Genomic DNA, 22717 nt, shown 5'->3' with positions numbered 1-22717 from the left:
GCCTTAGGTCTGTAAGGTCTGCTGTAGGGGGGTGACTTAAATATATTGCATGCAGTGTTAGGGGACATGACACATAGGTTGTGTGCCGTGTCGTGTTTTCACATTTTAGCTTCATTAAGACACTCAGCCTGTAATGGCAGTCTGCATGCGCTAAGTGATGAGTCCCTGAGGGTGGAACAATACATGCTGAAGCCCTTGAGACCCTCTTTGGTACCCATGCCCTAGGTACCAGTGGTTCAGTTTACTAGGGACTCAGGGGGTTCAAAGGTATTGCCAATTGGTTAACCATTGCACAGTTTGATGAAAAGAGATCAGGCACTGGGGGCCTGGTTAGCAGAAACCCAGTACACTTAAAGTCAAAATTGCATTAATTACCAGGCAAAAAGTAGGGGTGACCATGTCAAGAAGGGGCACTTTCTCTACAAACACGTAATAGTGTAGCCAGGACATATCTGGAGGGCATGTCCGTAAAATAGCTCCAATTGCAGTGTAGAGTAGAGAAGAGGTTTTTTTTTTTTTATTTGAAGCCAATTAATAAAAGATTGTAAAGGTATCAAAAGTTTAAAGATACAGATGGGTGAAAGAAGGTATCAGCATAAGGGTAATTGTGAGACCCAGAAAACAAGGAATAATGAACAGATATGAAAGTGACTTATGAATAACAGAATGTGAGAGGATTCAGTGTGTGAATAGTTCAGAAAATGAAACATGGGGAAATTATTTTAAATGGTAGCCTCACAGATAGGTTGTTTGAGAAGAGGAGCTCAGAGTGTAACTGAAAGGCAGAATGGACCTGAGCATTTCAAATACACTCATAAGGACAGAAAACACACTGAATTTGCCTAATGAAAAGTAATATTTCTGGGGAATTTGGATTTTCCCAGTTAACAAGTTTAGAATGAGCTTAAAAAACTAAACAGGCAGGTTATGGAACAAATGTATGAAGAGAAAGGGACAGGTATTCAAAGATGATCAGTTCTTGTGAGGAAGAATTTATAATGGGAGCAGAATTAAGATGTGAGGGGAGCGCGCAAATGCAGACGTGGGGGTCTCGCTTCCATTTAGATGGCTGAGATGAAAGTAGTGTATTGCCTTTCTGAGCTATATGGCAGTGGATGCATGAGTATTGGATAAAAGCTCTAAAAAGGGAAGGTATTCTAAAAACACTGTGGAGACTTGAAATCATTATTCATTGTAACAGTAACTTACATTTGTAGGACCCTTATCATAATAAAAAAAGTTCCTTTATGCCCTGTAATTCCTCCCCTCATCCTTTACTCTTCTCAAATCTCTTTCCAGCCCCTAAAACTGGTCCAGGTCATGATGGAATTGATGAAAACTAAAAGCTTCTAATCTCCCTACAAAATCCTGCAAATCACAATTTCCACATTCACTATTTTGCCCTTGAATGTACTAAAAGAAGTCACATCATATTTCTAGAATCTTACTAGCAAGCTATTGTCCTATTAGCTATATCCAGGCCAAATGATGGAAGACAAGCTGTCCATTATTGGGATGTAGTGGAAGTTTCTTAAAATAATTAAAGGATATAGGTGGTCATTCCGACCTCGGCGGTCTTTTCTCCAGACCGCCGAGGCCGGGGGAGACAGAATACCGCCATTGCCGGCGGTATTCATACCTCCCTATTCCGACATTTCCGCTGGGCCAGCGGAAATGGCACATCAACATTGCTGCCGGCTCGTAATAGAGCCGGCGGCAATGTTGATGTGCAGCGGGTGCAGTAGCACCCGTCGCGCATTTCACTGCCCGAAATTCGGGCAGTGAAATGCGCGATGGGGCTATGCCTGGGGGCCCCTGCACTGCCAAGTGCATGGGCAGTGCAGGGGCCCCCAGGGGCCCCCCCAGTCCCCCTACCGCCAGCCTTTCAATGGCGGTGTTTACCGCCACGGACAGGCTGGCGGTCGGGGACTCATAATCCCCAGGGCAGCGGATTATGCCCGCCAGGCGGAAGCCTGGCGGGAAAGTGGAGGGGCCGGCGATATGACCGTGGCTTTTCCGCCACGGTCAGAATTGCTGGCGTAACACCGCCAGCCTGTTGGCGGTGTTACCGCCGGCCGCCAGGGTCGGAATGACCCCCATAGTGCCTTCAGAAAACTAGGAAGTGCTCAGTCCTATTAAATCCTTTGGAGATCACAGCAAATCTACTTTTTGGCAGCACAAGGTACAATGCGATATTGAACACCATTGGTTTAGTATGCACTATATAAGTAAGATAAGATATTTCAGTGGCCTATAGATTGTACAATATATGTTATGTCAATATCATCTGTCTGAATATGGTGGAATGGCTGAAATTTTGTGATTTGGATATTTTTAGTGCTTCATACTAACTATATGACAAGGTAACTTACATTTGATCATGATGAATCTTTTAACATTTCAATTTTGTAATAACTGTTTAATTCTTGCTTGCTTATCTCCAGATCCATTTAAGAAACACCTGGACACAGAACTTGATGAAGATGATATAAAAACAATTACAAGTGCTTCTAAAGTAACAAGCCATTTAAAGGTACTGTACGATCTCAGGTGCAGTAGTTTCTGTTTAACAATTCAAGAATAACGTCAACAGACTGCATCATTTTTTATTCAATTGAACAAATAGTAAGTATGAAGAAATTCTGTGAACTTCATAAAATTCACAGAACGCATTTGTGGATGTTTTGGACAAAAGATGTGTAGCTTTTGTGCTGCAGATTAGAATTAACCTGTTCAGTGCGAGTGATGACGTCAGCTACACTACCTCTCTGGAGTGGCTAACATGAGTGGTTCATCAGAAGCACTGCTAAAGCATCAGAAGGATTTTCTTAAAAAAAAAAAAAAAAAGGAGGGATGCAATGGAAAAACATCCCCTGTGTGCTGAATTTGAATTTCCGTTTTGTCTACTGTGGTGCACAACACATGCAGTATGCAGGTGTCACTGTAAGTAAAAGTGAACCTATACTGCACCATTAGGCATGATCTGCTTTCACTTTAATTGGGGAATCAATCTGTGAGGCCAGTTATTGCTGGGAAATATCCACTTTCCAGTGGTACCTGTCCTAAGTGTATTCCTGCTTGGGAATTGACTTGGGACCACAATCGCCACAATCCCCAAGAAGAGGTCAACTCACTAGGCACCAGGGAGTTCCTTGTTGTGTGGACGGGCAGAGCCATATGCAAGTGCTACAAACCTCCACATTCTGGATCTGCCCCAAAAGTGTCAAGACAGTCTTTCTCCCTCCTCCGGGTAGGACAGGCACAGGTTAGGTATTTTGCCTTCCTTCGCTCGCATGGAGGAGGCTAAGGGGGGTGGGGCGGACAGAAATCCCACTAGACACCAGGGGGAAAAAAAGAAGGGCTGGGGTGTCCCACCCTTGCATCAGGCCATGCTCCCACCCCAGAAAGGGGAAACTGTCTTACTCATGCAGACCGCCACTCCCCGACAGCCCCCAGGTTAAATAGCCAGTCTTTTTGGCCAATGTGCACTTCCAGAGGGATAGACATAAGTCATTAGCCAAAAAAGGGTGTGGGGACTACCCATCTTGTCATCAAGCCATGCACCTACCCATAAAGTAGCAATACAGAAAGCCCTCTAGACACCATCGCAAAATGGTTTAAAAAAAAAAAAAAAAAAAATGGGGAAACCTTTGGGGTGGCAATGGCCTGTCCAGACATTAGAGCCCTGGCTGGGGCTCGAAGTATCTCTATCTCCAAGGCAAGCAAGAAGACATTTTTTTGCAGTGGTTTTGTCCTAAAGCATGCCAGATAGTGTGTAAATCTCAACTTTCTCTTACTATCCATGATGAATAGGTGCATTGTTTGGTCTCTGGCCCAGCCAACAACCAGGAAATCTGGACATTTTAATACCTAGGGATCCAAGCAAATCCATGGTGGTGCGTGGATCCTGCTACATTTTCTTTCCATAAATGCCCTGCAGGCCTTAAACAGGTCTCTAATTTTTTGAGGGAAAGTTCTGTGATCTGCAGAGATCTGCAAAATACCTTGTATCCACTATTCTCACATTTCTCTTTGTAAGAGACAGTTCACTTGTGTGCCTGGGTCTAGCGCCTGCAAAAAAGAATGAATTAAACTATAGCCATACAAAGTCAATATGTTCTTTGCCTTTCTATCTTCCAGTGGTTCAGACTGTCTCTCCTCTTTTGCTGTGTTAGTGTGTAGTGTGCTCCGATATCACTACATTTTAGAAACAGCTCTCACAGCCTCACGATGTGGTGTAAGGATTGATTTCTGTACTGCCTGTTTTGCATGGTTGCATACAGATTTAGATATTTGGTTTTGGATTGTTTGTATGGATACGAGTCTTGTGTAGTCTCTGTTGAGTTGACTGTGTATTCCAGTTCAGTGAATTGTTCTTGGTTGTTAATATGTTTGTATTTTTTTTGTCAATGGGGGAAACACATGGAAAACATCAACGTACTATTAATCCTCTTCCATCTCCATTCCACACGCAGTACTGTAAATGCTTTCATTTTGAAGCTGCTTGGTGCAGTTGAGCTTTTGTACAGCAGTATTAGAATCTTAAAATATTAGTGTGTCACAACAAACACTTAGGACCTAATTAAGAGTTTGGCGGACGGGAAAGCCTGTCTGCCAAACTCCCGACAGAGTGGCCGCCGCCTTCGTGGTGACCACCCTGCCGGAGTTTAGAGTTTCCCTATAGGTTGGCAGGCGGAAAGCTCCGTTTCCACCTGCCAGCCTAGCGGGAAACAGGCTACAGCATTGTCTGACTCATAATCGAGCCGGCGGCAATGCTGTAGCACGCAGGGTGCACCAGCACCCTCCCAATGTTCATTGTCTGCAAAGCAGACAGTGAACATTGCAACAGTGCTGGGCAAGGGGGGGGTCCTGACTGCCACCACGAGTGTGGCGGTCTGAAGACCACCATGTTCTTAGTGAGGTCTTTAGTATGTTTGACTAGTCACTGAGTTAAAAAAAACTAAAATAAAAAACTACATTTGCATGTCATGATTGCCTATTTGTCGGATATTCTTGTTGGTCCTGCAACTCGGTGTTTTCAAACTTTTCAATCGTTTAGAAATCATTCTTTATTTTCCCAGCTACTCATCTCATAGCCACTTATCTCATAGCACTGACATAAGATTGCCACTTTCCCACTTTTGGGGAGTGGCCCTTTTCCTTTATGACCTTACAAAAAATGTATCATTTCTTTCCCACGTAGTTTGACATGGTTGCTATAGGTGCCTCTGTTGGAATAGTTCTTCCCTAAGAGGCACCTTTCACTTTAGGATTTATTACATGTAAGCTAAGTATACTTCCAATTCAGCAGCATGTGTTTTGATATGATTAAAAACATGGCAGGTTTGGCCTTCTACAGTTTTCCACTGATGGCGGGGTTGGCGGTCTGTAGTTTTCCACTGATGAGGAAATCTTTGGACCAAAGGGCAATTTTGTGGGTGTTTCTAGGAAATCTGAGATGCTTTACAGTCCTTATTTAAAAGAATGTGCTGCTGTGTCTCACTTTGAAGACACAGAGATATTAAAGAGCGGAGGTTGTTCAAAGTTGCAGACCGTGGATCCAACTTAGATCTTTATGTTTGAGGCCTGTAAATTACCATAGATGTCTCCTATTTATTATTTTTTGCACTCTGGTTTCTAAGTATGCCGATGATCAGTGTCTTATTTCTTTTTGTTATTAGTGGTCAACACTGGGACAGCTAATATTTACTTCAACTTTACCAAAATTCAAAATATTCAAAGTGGAAAAAGAAGTGAATTTAAAAAAGCTACATCTTCAAAAACCTTTGGAAACCACATGGCCCAAAGCTAATGAACAGTTTGTTGCCTCACAGAACAAAAAAGGTGACCAACACTTTACTCCTTTGCAGAAGGAACTCTTTAGTATTATGAACTCCTACAAGGACTTATTTTATCCTGAGAGGACTGCAACAGTGCAAGGGGAAGAGGTCCGGCATATTTACTGTTTGCATGCATTGAATCACGTTCTCAAGGCCAATTCCCAAGTGCTCAGAAATAACGCCAAAAAAAGAGACCCGAAATCCAGCGGGGAAGATGAGGAATTGAGAGATCAAGGACTCACTAGGCCTAAGGTGAGCAGAGTTGTTTTTTATATTCTCATTTTCACAACCTTTATTATGCCTATGCTGTTGTCACTATGTCCTTCACACAATGATTATCATTATGATCGCAGCTGTACTGCAATTTTATTAGATAAAGTGGTACAAATACTGTAACATGAACTTATCTGTTTAAAGTGTATGACCCAATTGTGTACTTGAATGTGTCTATAATTTATTGCCTAATGGTAAGGGTTACTGGTTATAAAATATCATTGATTTATGCATTATACATCATTAAATGGTCGACGGAAAGGCTGCTACAAATATTACATTTGGAGTCAAGATTTTTTTTCTTCCTGTTTTCAGCAAAGCTTTTTTACCTTCATGTTATTCATTTGTTGCTTTTGGATAGACCTTAGATCATGCTGTAGTTTCCTCAGTCTGGATCAATTTAATTTTTGATCAGCTACATGTTTTTCATTCATCCTTTTTCTTCAGGCCTAACTAGTGAGGAAGATGATGCAGTTTAATTTTAGCCTTGACTTTCAGCAGAATGTGTATGTCATAGATCTGCCTTAATGTATATAAAAGAAACCAGGCATGTTGAATAAGCAGGCTGCCATGCAGTAGACCGCTCTGAGCCAAATTTAATGTTTTCTCTCCAATTGAGGCTGGCTGTTTGTGGTAGGCCCCACTCCAGTGGTGGTTGCTGAACCTTAAAAGTGGTTAGTCCATAATTATCCTCAAATTGGACAAAGCAAGCAAGCAGAACCCTCTTTAGGACAGTTAAGTGGGGGATCTCCATTAAGTCGCCCACCCACCCTCCTCCAAGAATACATTTAAAACTGGACCAATGATGCATTTTACTGGGCAGTTTTCATATATATTGCCTAAAAATTCTAGTATTCCAGACAGTTTGTGAAGTGCCAGACAAGTCATACTTCCTGCTCCCACAGGGATATTAGGATTTATCCTTTCTAAGAAAACTTTGAATTCTTTTTTACAAAGCAGTGAATATTTCAACATTGCTTCTCCTAAGTGTTGGCCAATGAGCTATATCACTTCAAAGCAATTTGGAAAATCTGGTTATGCAATTTCATATTGTCTGCCTTCCTTGACAATTTTCATTCTTTATTTTTCCATCTGGTCCCTTTTAAGTAGTTTCTTGGTCATGTGTTGTGAATAGAACTGTAAATGGAAGGAACAATGTGAATAACGTTCTACAAATTTTATACCCACATGCCATGACAGATTTAGCCAAATCTTAAAGGGTCATATATCAATTCTGCTACTCCGTTGTATAGAGATAATAGGTTCAGACCAATAATAGATTAAACAAGGCAGCAGATGTAATAATATAATAGAACCTTTATCAATATAGAAAATGAAGTGCCTCTAGTGAAGTCATTAAAAAACATCCACTGCAGCAGATGCCCTCTGTTACCAAATAATCAAAATCAGCAATATGTTTAGAGAACACCTCATGAATTATCATTAAACTTCCAGCCTTAAGTATAATGCAGAAATTAAATAATATTGTCTGAAACATCAGCTTGTCCGTAACTGAAAATACAGATATCTGACTGCTCAAATATTGTTTTTTCATTTTGAAAAAAGCCCTCTCATTTTCAATAAAAACTGAACTTTGAGAGGGTCGGGCTGATGGGGCTTCAGGTTAGAACAGTGTTCTACCACTTGCAGGTGAGCTGCTTCACTTAGTAGATGGAGACAAATGAGCGTTGGGGTGAAGGGTGAGCTCCGCTGAGGCAACATGGACCACTGTGGCTGTCTGACTGTCTCCAGGCCGATAACGTTTGTGCACACTATCGCAGTCTAGTTCTTGCCATTGGGGGTGCCCCTCCACATACTGTCTCCAGGGTGAGAGAAAGATGCATGGTCTTGGGAGCACCTTAGAGTGTAGTTTTAAGGGCATGTACTAGTTACAGAGATATGATGGTGAAACCAATGCTGTGACCTTTGTTGGCGTCGGGGGTGGTGGAGGAGTAGATGATGAGCGATGGGTCATAGAGTTCCCCAGCGACAGGTGATGCCATGGTCCAGTAACAGTGGGGGCCCACATCAATCATCACTGATTAGGACAAGGGTCTGCTCTGAGTATGGCCTCTCACTGAGGTGCAGGAGGAGTCCCTCACTGACACCTTGTGTTAATATGAAGAACTAAAGAGAGAAATTGAGTGTTTCGCTTCTAGATAGGTGTCTTATTGTCAGCAGCATCTAAAGGCGAACTGAAAAACCATGCATAAGATCGACCAGGTGGCACGACAATTAAAGAGCAGGCCTTGCTCCACTCGCTGAATATTTCACTTCGTAATTTGCTAGAAAAAGAGGCACTCTTAAGGCAGTCAGGACAAAAACTGGAAAGCCAGACCTGAAGAGTGGTGACGGTGGAGAAGAAACAAGAAAAGGTTGGGCAGACTGTATGCCAGTTGAAAAGCAATGTGTCAGAGGCAGCTGATGCTGTAGGTGAGCTACAATTGTTAATCAAAACCCAGTTGATGCCTTGGTGGAGAGAGATGACAAGATTAGGTTACTGGAGTACAGTACCGAGTAGGCGGCCAGCCCACATTGCGCTGCTGCTAGTGCTCTCTGTTCCGCCCCCTTCCTGCAAGGATGTGCTGACCCTCAGCTTCCGGTTCTGGAGTTTGGTGAGGCAGTTATGGCTACACGATATGAGGAAGGAGCCTAGAGAGAGATCTACAGTGTGTATTTGGGTGCGTTCTCACAGATCTGGACCGGGGCTGCATATGCAGCCCCATGGTAGTCAGCTGCTTAACCGGTTCTGTGCCGAGGACGTAATGGTTACGTCCTGTGGCACAGTGCTGCTGTGCCCAGGACGTAATCATTACGTCCTGGGCACCCAGCCCAGAGGGAGCGCTAGAGCTCCCTCTGTGGGGTTCCCCCCTACCCCCCCAAGTCAGGGATGGAAGGGGAAACCCTTCCCCTTCCACCCCTGACCCCCCCATCCCCCTGTGACTTCAGCGCGCGCTGATTGTCACAATGCCTCCTCCTTCGCGCTGGAAGCTCGAGGCCATTTCTGCCCGCTTTGGGGGCAGATCGGCCGATTTTAGGTCAATCTGCCCCCAACGGGGGCAGAAACCACTAGGCACCAGGGATCTTTTTTTTTTTGTTGCGCCGTCAGGCAAGGGGAGCGACCCCTTAGGCAAGGGTCGCTCCCTGGGGAGGGTGGGGGGTGGGGGGGGGACATATATTTTAGGCCATTTCTGCCACCCTTAGGGGCAGATCGGCCTATTGTTATTAGGCCGATCTGCCCCCAGGGGGGCAGAAACCTCTAGGCGCCAGGGCAAATTTTTGTTGTGTTTTTTTTGTTTGTTTGTTTTTTTAGAGATGGGGAGCGACCCATTTAGGCAAGGGTCGCTCCCCTAGAGGGGCAAATTGTATTTAGACCATTTCTGCCCCCCTTGGGGGCAAATTGGACGATTTTTAGGTGAATCTGCCCCCAAGGGGGGCAGAAACCACTAGGCACTGGGGATCTTTTTTTTTGCGCCGTCACACAAAGGGAGCGACCCCGTAGGCAAGGGTCGCTCCCCGGGGGGGGGGGGGGGGGGGGGACAAATTTATTTTAGGCCATTTCTGCTCCCCCTGGGGCCGGCTGAGCTAGAGGCCAAAATCCACAGGGAGGCACTTTGCAAAAAACACCTCTGTTTTCTGTGAAAAAATGTGATGTGTCCACATTGTGTTTTGGGCCATTTCCTTTCGTGGGTGCTAGGCCCACCCACACAAGTGAGGTACCATTTTTATCGGGAGACTTGGGGGAACGCTGGGTGGAAGGACATTTGTGGCTCCTCTCAGATTCCAGAACTTTCTGTCACCGAAATGAGAGGGAAAAGTGTTTTTTTGGATACATTTTGAGGTTTGCAAAGGATTCTGGGTAACAGAACCTGGTCAGAGCCCCACAAGTCACCCCATCTTGGATTCCCCTAGGTGTCTAGTGTTCAGAAATGTGCTGGTTTGCTGGGTTTCCCCAGGTGCCGGCTGAGCTAGAGGCCAAAATCCACAGGTAGGCACTGTTTTCCGTGAAAAAATGTGATGTGTCCATGTTGTGTTTTGGGCCATTTCCTTTCGTGGACGCTAGGCCTACCCACACAAGTGATGTACCAGTTTTTATCGGGAGACTTGGGGGAACGCTGGGTGGAAGGAAATTTGCAGCTCCTCTCAGATTCCAGAACTTTCTGTCACCGAAATGTGAGGAAAATGTGGTTTTTTTTAGCCACATTTTGAGGTTTGCAAAGGATTCTGGGTAACAGAACCTGGTCAGAGCCCCACAAGTCACCCCATCTTGGATTCCCCTAGGTCTCTAGTTTTAAAAAATGCACAGGTTTGGTAGGTTTCCCTAGGTGCCGGCCGAGTTAGGGGCCAAAATCTACAGGTAGGCACTTTGCAAAAAACACCTCTGTTTTCTGTAAAAAAAAATGGGATGTGTCCACGTTGTGTTTTGGGGCATTTCCTGTCGCGGGCGCTAGACCTACCCACACAAGTGAGGTATCATTTTTATCGGGAGACTTGGGGGAACATAGAATAGCAAAACAAGTGTTATTGCCCCTTGTCTTTCTCTAAATTTTTTCTTCCACATATAAGAGAGTGTGTAAAAAAGATGTCTATTTGAGAAATGCCCTGTAATTCACATGCTAGTATGGGCACCCCAGAATTCAGAGATGTGCAAATAACCACTGCTCCTCAACACCTTATCTTGTGCCCATTTTGGAAATACAAAGGTTTTCTTGATAGCTATTTGTTACTCTTTATATTTCAGCAAATTAATTGCTGTATACCCGGTATAGAATGAAAACCCACTGCGGGGTGCAGGTAATTTATTGGCTCTGTTTATCTAGAGTTCTAGATGAACCTACAAGCCCTAAATATCCCGCAACCAGAAGAGTCCAGCAGACGTAACAGTATATTGCTTTCAAAAATCTGACATTGCAGGAAAAAGTTACAGAGTAAAATGAAGAGACAAATTGCAGATTTTTTCACCTCAATTTCAATTAAAAAAAAAATCAGTTGTTATTTTCTGTAGGAAACCCTTGTAGGATCTACACAAATTACCCCTTGCTGAATTCTGAATTTTGTCTACTTTTCAGAAATGTTGTGGGTTCTGGGATCCAGCATTGGTTTCATGCCCATTTCTGTCACTGACTGGAAGGAGGCTGAAAGCACAAAAACACGTAAAAATGGGGTATGTCCCAGTAAAATGCCAAAATTGTGTTGAAAACTTGGGTTTTCTGATTCAAGTCTGCCTGTTCCTGAAAGCTGGGAAGCTGGTGATTTTAGCACCGCAAACCCTTTGTTGATGCCATTTTCAGGGGAAAAAACACAAGCCTTCTTCTGCAGCCCCTTTTTAAACGAAATTTTCACTGTATTTTGGCTAATTTCTTGGCCTCCTTCTGGGGAACCCACAAAGTCTTGGTACCTCTAGAATCCCTAGGATGTTGGAAAAAAAGGACGCACATTTGGCGTGGGTAGCTTATGTGAACAAAAAGTTATGAGGGCCGAAGCGCGAACTGCCCCAAATAGCCCAAAAAAGGCTTGGCACAGGAGCGGGAAAAGGCTTGGCAGCGAAAGGGTTAAATAGCCCCAAACTGGTGAATTGACATGGTGGCTCGGCTGCAGGGCTGTGCAACGTGCAAAGTAATGGCAGGAACTGGCTTGGACCCATCAGGGGTGAGAGTTGCCGCGTTCCAAGAAGCCTTGTGCAGCTGAGACCCTGTTAGGGCTGTGGGCCCCCTCCCCCTTGGATTATTTGGCAGCGCACTTGGGCCACATTTATTGACATTAAGTTTTGTACAGCTGCTTGCAGCCTGTGGTAATAAGCCTTCAGCAACAGACTATTCTCAGGGGTGGGGGAAGCGCAAGTGTCATGAAGCAGCAACATTTGCGGAGCTCCTATACTGCGACTACCCAGTCTGTGCAGAAGTTAAAACGTTGTGCAGCACAGACGGGCACACATGCGGTTCGCAGAGAAAAGGGTGACAGAGGTATTGTATCCAGGGACAGCCCACCGTGTGTTAATACCCAGAATTCCAGCTTTCAGGAAATGCCATTAATAGTGAGTTCTGAGACACCTCTTCACATTATTCCTGGGGATACCTTCTCAGGATGACGTAGCTTGGATGTAATGGTGGCTTATGATTCACAGCCGCAGCTGACCCTGGCTCAGAGGTCATCATCACAGGATCCCTCATTTTTGGGCAAAGTTACCCAAGATAAATGTGGTGGAATCAGCGCAGGGGGACCTAATCACAGGAGGAGAGGGGTCTGGGTCTACACAAGGGCTGGGACTCCTAGAATCTAAGAGTGAGACATTGCAGGAAATGGCTATGCCTGCCCAATCCCCGCTCCTGCTCGCTTCCAATCAACCCCAACAGTCGGAAATCCCCCTTCGAAGCCAGTTTTAGCCCTGGGTGAACTTCGGTATCCTGAACAGATGAAGCAATGCAACTTTCTAGCACAAATGAGAGGATAGCCTCCTCAGCCTGAGGGACGTAGCACCATGCCCTGGCCCTGATTGATCAGCCAAGCCCAACGGCTGATTTAGGTTTGCTTCAGCCCCTGTTTGAAACAATCCTAACCGAGATTTGAGCACTCAAAACCTCACGCGCGGCCTGGATAAGATTGAAGAGATGGTTTAGTAAATCCCTGAGAGGCTGCTGGAAGTGGAGCAGAAAGTGTCCGACCTGGAGGACCATTCACTTTTATGGGATAAGGAAATTAAATTTTTGCTTACAACAAAAGCTGATGACTTCTCAGACCAAAGTAAATGACTTGGAAAATTACACCTGGCAGTCTAACCCATGTTTGGTTGGGGTTCCCGACGGCTTAGAAGACTCTGAAGTATGAAGGTACCTCGCAGTTGTTGAATACTTGATTTGATCACATATTCTTGAAGATGCTTCCCCGACCTCACAATCATGAGGGCACACAGGGTACCGAACCAGCGGCTCCCCAATTCTAAATATCCTCGCTCCATTATTGTGAACTTTGCGGACTATCATATCAAGGAAAGAATGCTTTTTTGTAAACAAATTCAGAAACAAGGCTTTGAACTATTTGATTGTGGTCAGCTCTGAATATTTTTTGACATGTCAAACTCAGCAGCCTGCAGGAGAAGGGACTTTTTGGGATTAATTGGCCAGTTAAATTGGCATCCAGGCCTCGCATGTTCAGCAATCAAAGTTAAATGTGTTGTTGAAAGGCAAATTTTATATCTGCTCCATTTTAAAAGAAGCGCAATCCTTGTTGCATCGGGCGGCTGGTTAAAAAGACATACATATGGCGTAATTGTATACTCACTTCTTTTTGAAGATGCTGTATGTGACTGTTGCGGGTAGGGGCAGGAGAGGCCAGGAGGCTGTACACAATTCTAAAGGTCTAGTGGTTGGAGGGCAAAGGCACCTCTCCTGGTTTTCCATCAAATTGATCAAATTGTGTGTATTGTTTGATAGTATGCCGCACTGTTGACTAGGTAGCTTCTAGGATCTGGGTGGTGGATGTGCATGCAGGAGGTGGGGGAGGTAAGGAAGGCTTAAAGCAGGCCCCAGAGCACAGTGAGGTGCTTTAACATGGCACCCATTTTGTGTTGGGAGGGGACAGGGAGAAAGGTGTGCACTCATTCCTGTTAGTGTGGAGTGAGTGGTGGTGGTCTGGAGTTGGTGGGGGTATGTGGGATAGCAGTGTGCTAATGAAAAATGAGCATGGGCAGAGTGGCAAATGTGGATCAAGGAATGTCTGGTGTAAGGATCTGAAGACCCTGCCAACTGCAGGCGGTTACGTTGCATGTTCCGTGATACCTGAGGGGGAGTTTAGCTTGCTCAAGGAAAATAATTGTCTAGGGGCGAAGCTTAATTATGTTGATTAAAATGATACTGCAGATAAAAATGAGTTCCTGTAATGGGAGTGGTCTCTTGAACAAACAGAAATGTGGTGCTTTGTTGAAATGGATTGTCTCACTTAAGGTCATCTTTTTTTTTTTTTTTTTTTTTTTTTTTTACAAGGAACCCGTTTTAAAAATAACTCTCCAAGGGTTTCTATCCCTCTGAAATACATGCAGGCATTCAATGCTTCAGCAGGAATTGGAATGCGGGGGGTTGTGGTGCTATTTTTTAATACCTTAAATTGGGAGTTAAAAGAGGTTTTTAGGGATAGTAAAGGCAGGTGGATATGGATAGAAGGCAGGCTAGCTAGGTGGGTTTTGAATGTCTTCAATTATTATGGCCCAGTAATGGATGATACTGAAGCCTTGGAACAAATATACAATGTTGCTATTCAGGTAGAGGGATTATTAGCCTGGGCGACGATTTTAACTTTATACAAGATCTGTCCTTGGACACATATAGTAAAGATAAAAGACAGCTTAAGCCGAAGACTGCCAAGATTCTGAATATAATCAAGCGGGATATGGCATTGTAGACCCACAGCGCCTTATTCCTCCCCAATTTACACAGTATACATGCTACTCGGCCAGGTTTCGGTTCGCCTCCCGCATAGACTTTTTCTTAATATCAAGGTTGTTAAAAAGTGGGAAGGTCAAAACTTACGCAAACTCCTTTCCAGACCATTTAATGATCTGGGAAGTTGGGGAGGTAAAGATGCCACAGTGGTAATTTGATTAGTCATTGTTATCCGATGAAATTTGGCTAAAGGAAATGCGATGGTTTATTCAGGAGTTTTTTTTCATTAACGCTATTACTACTTCCATCTTTATGGTCTAGGAGGCATTCAGGTAATATCCTACAAGGCGATTTTAGCCAGAGCCCAGATTTATAAGATCCAAAATCTTCAGGCAGCCGTAGAGACTGCTATGAGAGACGCCTCAAAAACAATGGGCTCAACGGCCAGGCAGGCAGCACAAGACCAGCTCACCAGATCAAGGCAAAAGCTCAGAGATTTCTTTATTTTAGAGGTAATTACTGGCAGCAGATCCTTTCTGCAGAAGCTCTATGAAGAGAAGCTAGCATGTGAGAAAGTACTTGGCATGGTCAACGAAAAATCAACAGAGTAGGCGGCTAATTATTCAAGTAGAAGACCCAGCCACAGGGGTAATCAAGGATAGTAGCGCAAAAATAATGGAATTTTTTTTCAATCATTATAGAAAGATTTATGAAGATCAGGCAGTATCGCAAGAGCAATTGTCCGACTATTTTTCTTCGGTGTAGTTACCTCAAATATCTAGTAGGCACAAGATCACTCTCTTAAAGCAAATAGTGGCTGAGGAGATAACCTCCCCTCTTACAAATATGGCAAATGCCAAGGTTAGTGGTAGTGACTGCATTCCCACTAAAGTATATAAGGCCTTTGTAGTACAACTGCTTCCATTGCTAATAACACTTTTGAACGTTTAAAAAAAAGCTGTGTCTACTCCAAAGACCTTTAAAGAGTCAGTAGTAGTAAGCTTCCGGAAAAAAGATAAAAATCCCTTAGATCCTAATTCCTATCGTCCCATAACCTTGCTAAATGCTGATTATAAGTTATTTATGGAAACATGGGCTGAACATTTTACACCCTGTGCCCAGCAGATAATCCATCAGGACCAAAATAGCTTTTTGCCCTACAGGGTGATAGCCGCCAATTCTCAGTTTTTGATTCAAGCTATTCATTATTTTACAGTTAGTAATGAAAAGGTGGCAATTTTAATGATGGATGCTGAAAAAGCGTTCGATCCCGTAAATTGTCAGGTGCTTTATTTCCCCCCCTCCATTAATTGCCATGCTTAAAGAACTTTATAATGGCTCAGAGGCTAAGATTATTAACAGTGCCAAGGAAGTGGGGTTGTAAGAATCAAGCATGGCACTTGGCAGGGGTGTCCTTTGTCTCTGTTCTTCTTGGTTCTTTTTATTTAGCCCTTAGCAGTTAGTATTCGTGCCAACCCCCATGATCTTACCTCCTAGAGATGGGATGGTGAAAATTGAGTTGTTAACCAATGACTCAATTCTATATTTAAAGGCTGAAAGGCAAAATGTTCGGAATGCTGATGATGAAATTTCCAGTTTTACGCAAATAGGTGGTTACAAATTTAATCCAGCGGAAACAGAGCTTCTCCCGTTTAATTCAGTCCATTCCGTACTCCCTGCTAGCCTCCAGTCGAATTCGAATCATCCAATTAGGTACCTAGGAATTTTGTTTCAAACAAATATCCCCAATTATTTCAGCTAAACAATGGGGTCATGCTATTGAAAGGTAAACATTTCTTGCAGAGGTGGACCCTTTTACCTTTGTTGTTGATTGGTAGAGTTGCACTAACCAAGATTTTAGAATTCCAAGCTCTTATTTCAGTGAAGTGGATAGTGTCATAAGAAGTTTTATATAGGCCAATAAGCAATCTTGGGTTAAACTTTCTGTGTTGCAGTTAGACGTAGCCCAGAGAGGCTTAGCCTTATCGCATCTCCAGACATATTATCAGGCAAAGTTAGCTAACTATATGGTCCAATTAGCATCGGACTCCCCAGTCTTTGACAACTTCCTGTTGGAATCAACGGTCAATGAAAGTCAATGTCTGTGCCCTGCAACACTCCCAAAGAGGACCAGGCATAAGAAGGTATCAGTTCTATATTGTCGAATATGGGATTTTTTTCAGATCGTGGGGCATTTCGTCTTGTCATGTTTTTTTGTCATTACAAGACTGCAAGGTTTAGGGTCGGTTACCATCTAAATGTTTTTTAGAAGCGTAGAAGGTACTTGGATTTAGGACACTTGGTGACTTTTATAATGGGGTAAATCTGATAATGTGAGGCAGTGTGGTACAGCAGTTTGGCAATCAGAGCACTTTAATTTATCTCAGTTTTAATTAAATTTGCAGCTTCGTAAAGAACAATTATATAGTAATAAATGAAAGTGCAAGGTCGATAACATATTGTATGAATGTAACCAAATTGACAGGGGTGGGGAATTGGTACCATCTGTTACTTCACCTGGCAAATCAGAAATTACTTTCTGAACTATTGCAGAAACTTTTTCAGGCAAATAATTGTAGATTTAATAGTCTGAAATGGGAGTTTCCTATCTAGGTTGGGTGCAGATATTTACGAGCAGCCAATTTTAAGCGTATGGCTTTTCTGTCAAGATGGTTATCATACTATACATCCCAAAGGCTTCGTAAGGTGTATTCTTGGGTGCCCGATCAGTGCTTTTGGTGCTCCACAATGGGGTGTGGTGAATGGATCCATTTTCTTTTGTTTGTATTAGTTTTTAGCAATTTTGGTGCAAAGTCTTCGATGCAGTTAGGTGCAGTGTCTAGATCGAGATTTCCCCGATGCTGATGCTGTATTGGGTTTTCGAATGAGTTGCGTAATCCGCGAAAATATCAACAGTATTTTATATCAATTACTGTTGTAATAGCTCGTTACCTGGTTTTGCAGGCTTGGAAAACATCTACGGCTCCGTTGATTCAGAAATGGCTAATTAAAATGAAAGGGACACAAGCTTTTGAAGAGGCTTTTGCCAAGAGGGTAGGGTTTGTGAGAAAATTTGAGGCGATATGGGTGACCTTTTTGCATTTTAGCTACTGCTGTTTACGGGTCTATTCTTCCATCCATCAGATGTTTTGATGCAGCCTTGGCTCGGTTTAGGTCTTCGGTCCCGGGCCGGACAGGTTTATTCTATCATTCAGCAGCAGGGCCTGGCTGGGGCTATAGACGCTTTGGTGACTTTCACTATGTCTGTCTATGTGCTAATAACAAGGGTTATAACCATGGACACTGTTTGCACTTTAATACCTATGCTGCTTATATTTTAATATTGATGCTCGTGGTTGGCCACAGGCCGGACATGTTCATTTTATTTTTCAGCGGCAGGGTCTCCTTGGCTGGGGTGATGGATGCTCTGACTTTCACTACATCTGATTATCCCTTAATAATAAGTGTATAGGCCAAGCTGTTGTTAGTATAGCTTATTTATTTATGTTTTTTTCTCTTTGCATAATTCCTATCATGGGCACTCTTTACAATTTTATAGTGATGCTCTTTGTTGTACATTTTCTGGCTCTGGGAGAGCTTAGCTGTCTATATCCTTGATGTGCCCTCAGCCAGAACTTGAGATTTGTTTTATGATCAGGGATGGACTAATGCTTTTGATTGTTATGTATTGATGATGCAGATTGATTTTACATGGGTGACAACGCTAATATTTACGTAAATGCCTGTACTGTATACTACACCTGTAGAACCATATTCCGACAAGGAAATGCACTTGAGGCACCATTGAACTTTACTTCGTACTTGGATTATTTTCTTTTACGTTTTGTGAATTTATTATTGCTGTTCTTTCCTGCTAAATAAAAATACAATAAAAAACATATAAGCTACTGGACAGGGTGAAATGGAACTCTTACCTTCTTGTTAGGTGTCCCGAATGAGATCACACAGAGTTCCTTCCAAGAATAAAATTAAGGAGTGCTATCTGACTTATTAGGGTAAAGTGGGGCTAGAACCAAGGCTGTACAAAAGAAGAATATGCTAACAACTTAGCAGCCCATTCTCATTTTCCAGATTTGAACTAGAACACCCTAGCAGTGAAGAGAACATAAGAATAGAGCTTCTGGTGAGGCGCTTCTGTGCATTGATGGACTATCCAGTGCAATTAAAGAGTGCGGCATGAAGGAAAGCACTATTAATTCATCTGAATTCAGCAAAGGCATATCTACAGGGTCTGAACGACTGACCAGGATATCTTACTTGAGTTTCTCTTGATAGCTACTAGGACTGCAGGGTGGATCTTGGTACCTTAGGTAATAAATGCAGAAGGGAGTCTCCGTAAGGAAGGGATACATCGAATTAGATGTTGTTCTTGTATTCTTTTTTAGGTCTTGCCTAAGACAGCCCATGTGCTGTTTCTTGAGATACTTGTTATCTTCGAGGGGGCTTAGAAGCTGCCTATTTCTTACCATTGATTGCCTCATTGTCAGTCACATTTGCTTGCTTCTTATTGATAAGCTTCTGTGGCTTACTTTCTCTTCTTGTGTTTGTCCCTTCCACTGCTCTTTTTCAGGTGATACTTTTTTTCTTATTTTTGTTTAAGCACTCTACAAGAGTGTTCAGTTATCCCCTTGTGTACTTCAGCTCTCTCGGTGTGTCCCCCCTCCCCCGCAGCCGTCCTTCCCACCTAACAACCCTCTGTTGTCCATCTACATGCCTTCAGCCCTGCCACTTTCTATAATCTGTCAGCCTGCTCACCCTCCTTTGTTCATGTGTTTGCCGCAAGCTGCTCTCTCCCACCCTCTGTTGTGCTTGCCACAGTCCCACCTGACTCCCCTCCACTGTCTGCCTGCTTGCATGCAGTCCCTCCTGCACACCCTCCATTGTACATTGTCCATATGCTCTCCCACCCACCTCCTGCCACGTTGCCTCAGGGGAACAATAAAAAAAGGTTTGATGGCATGTGTGGCTGTAGATACACATGCTCTGCATGCTTGTACCATCTGGTGTTGGGTTCAGAGTGTTGAAATTTATTTTTCTTTGAAGAATCATTTTTGAGTCACGGGATCGAGTGATTCCTTCTCTGTGATATTGCGCCTGGGCATCAACTCCTTTGTTAGATTGTTTTCTCTCCGCCATCGAGTTCGGACGTGTGTCTCTTCGCTCTGTCTCTCTCCCCCCGCTGTTTTGAAATCTTCTTTTTCTGTCTTCGCCCATTCTAGCGTACCTCAGCACGTGGCACTATCCTTTGCTGATGGAACGGATGCCGTTTTGCTTCTGTCCTCGGTGCCCCTCTAAATTCCCACACACTGACTATCATCTGGTGTGTAACCTATTCCTCTCCCCGACCATCAAGAAGCCACCTGCAACGCCTGCAGATCTTCCGGTGGAAAAAGACCCTTCGAGACCAAAGAGTTCTTTGACTGGAGATGGCGTACAAGACTCGGGAAGACACAGCAGACATCTTTGGAGAGGAGCACGCACAAGAAAAGCCAGAACAAGAGGAGGATGCTACATCCTAACAGCAGGTGATTGCTCGAGCAGCCGCCTTACACAATGTTGAGCTTCACAGAGACTCTTTTGAACAGGACTATCTTCTGATACCCTATTGTCCACACATAGGGATATCCAGTTCCTCCAAAAGCTCCCTGGCATGCGTCATCATGCAAATGACACTTTTAAGGAACCAGTCCATTCTAGGGTTATCACCCCTATAATTAACAAAAAAATACAAAGATGTTCCCTCTGATCTGACATACATGAGATCACAGGTGCCACTAGATTCTATTGTGGCTACTTCCACACGTAAATGGGCCATTAGTCAGGCCACAGGGGACTCTCCTTCCTCCAGGTAACGAGCTATTACAACAGTAATTGATATAAAATACTGTTGATATTTTCGCGGATTACGCAACTCATTCGAAAACCCAATACAGCATTAGCATCGGGGAAATCTCGATCTAGACACTGCACCTAACTGCATTGAAGGCTTTGCACCAAAATTGCTAAAAAGAGCAAAAAAGATCGACGCCACAGGTAAAAGGATAGTTGCTCAAGCAGGCAGTCACTGGCTCATCACTAACTCACAAGCCTTACTTGCGAGATATGAGCAGGCTCACTGTGATTAGATGGAGGAGCTCCTCTAATATCTCCTGGATGAGCACCGCAAAAGGGGACAACAGATTGCCACAGAAGGGCAGACAATCAGTAATAACTCCATCAGATGTGCCCTGGATGCCGCAGACACTGCTGCATGTGGTATCCATATTAGCGTCCTAGTAAGGAGACATGTCTGGCTTATATGCTCAGGTTTTAAACCTGATGTACAAGCAGTACTAAATATGCCCTTCGATAAGGAGCATCTTTTCAGCCCTCAAGTAGACTCCACCCTTGAGCAGCTGAACCAAGACACCAATAACTGTTCTCCGCCCAAAGAGGTGCTTTTCGTCGCCACACATTCAAGTTGGTTACAAGCCAATGACCTCAGAGGCCTCCACATCTCAGGTCAGCAAGCCTTCCAAGTCTTCTATAGAGGTAACAACACACAAGGTAGAAGTAAGAGCGCCACCACCTGCACCTCTACATCAACATCTAAGAAGTGACTATCTATGTCTTCCCACCCTCCACTCCACACCTGCCGGGGGTGCCCTCAAAATTTCCATACACAATGGATCAACATCACTTTGGACCAGTGGGTCCTCTCCATTATCCAACATGGTTACTATCTGGAGCTCATTACTACTCCTCCAAACATTCTCGCTCGCTCTCACAGGCTCTCTCAAGAAAACCTTCTTCTTCTCAAACAAAAGGTACTATCCCTTCTTCTCAAAGGAGGCATCTAGCTAGTTCCGCTACAATTCCAAGGAATAGGAGTATACTTTCTGTACTGCCTCATTCCCAAAAAAGGCGGCTCTCTCAGGCCCATTCTGGACCTAAGGCCCTTAAACTACTACATTCTTTCAGAACACTTCCACATGGTCACTCCTCAAGACGTTATGCCCCTTTTACAACAGGGTGACTGCATGACCGCCCTAGATGTCAAAGACGCCTGTTTCCATATCCGCCATCCACTCTGCACACTCCAAAAATCTCACATTCATGATTGCGGATAAACACTACCAATTCAAGGTTCCTCCTTTCGGTGTTTCCACAGCTCCCAGGGTCTTCACAAAGTGCTTAGCAGTAGTAGCCGCACATCTCAGGAGCTAAAACGTGCACACATCGCCTTACCTAGACGACTGGCTCATTAGAGCCAGCACTTTGTCACAGTGCCAACGCCACAGACATATGACAGTGGACCTTCTGCACAGCTTAGGTTTCACACACAACTTTTTCAAATCCCACCTTCAACCTCTCCAGATACAGCCCTATCTAGGAGCTGTACTCAATGCAGAATTGGGGATTGCATACCCCAGTCTGGCTCGTGTTCACAACTTTCAGTCTCTTCTCCCTCATTTTCACAGTCATACATGGTCAGGAGTGTGATGCGCCTGTTAGGGATGATGACTTACTTGCATTGCCATTGTTCCCCATACCTGACGCCACATGCGTCCCCTACAGCACTGTCTGTCTTGTCAGTGGGCTCAATCACAGGGTAACTGGGAGGATCTAGTGTTGTTAGACCACCATACTGACCCCTCTCTGCAAAGGTGGAACACCACCAACCTGTTGAAAGGGCAGCCTTTTCTAGACCTTGTTCCTCAGATCATTTTAACAACAGATGCCTCACACACAGGCTGGGTCACTCACCCTCAAGACCAGTACAGGGCCATTGGGATCCTCATCATCAATCCCTACACATAAACTTCCTAGAGCTTCAGGCAGTATTTCTAGCCCTGAAACCATTTCTTCATCACCTGTCTCACAAAATTGTCCTAGACCGCACAGACAATATGATGGTGATGTACTACCTTCAGAAATGGGGGTGGGGGTGGGGGGGGGGTGCCAACTCTCTCAGATATTATGGAAATGGGCTCTATACCATCACATTCACCTCATGGCAGAGTATCTCCCAGGAATGGACAAAAACTTTGCAGTCCTGCTGAGCAAGATGCAGCAACAGAAAACACAAAATGCTAAACCTTCACCTCCAGGTAACCACGTCTTCTATCCAACGGCAATGCTCTTTGGATGAACTGGTCAGAGATATTTGCCTAAGCTTTTCCACCTCTCATTCTCATTCCATTTCTAGTTTGACGGATCAGGTAAACA

The 22717-nt window shown here is 44.0% G+C and overlaps 1 protein-coding gene across 1 annotated transcript in view; it reads left to right on the top strand.

Annotated features, from left to right (window-relative positions):
• The window catches only part of UTP25 (UTP25 small subunit processome component), a 180849-nt gene that overhangs the window by 86294 nt on the left and 71838 nt on the right, over nt 1-22717 (top strand). The window contains exons 5-6 of the mRNA XM_069233959.1: nt 2445-2533; nt 5682-6092. Coding sequence (XP_069090060.1) covers nt 2445-2533; nt 5682-6092 — 500 coding nt within the window. The remainder of the gene's footprint in view (nt 1-2444; nt 2534-5681; nt 6093-22717) is intronic.

Source organism: Pleurodeles waltl, chromosome 5, assembly GCF_031143425.1.
Source record: "Pleurodeles waltl isolate 20211129_DDA chromosome 5, aPleWal1.hap1.20221129, whole genome shotgun sequence".
Lineage (NCBI taxonomy): Eukaryota > Metazoa > Chordata > Amphibia > Caudata > Salamandridae > Pleurodeles > Pleurodeles waltl.
This window is presented reverse-complemented; position numbering and strand designations above follow the sequence as displayed.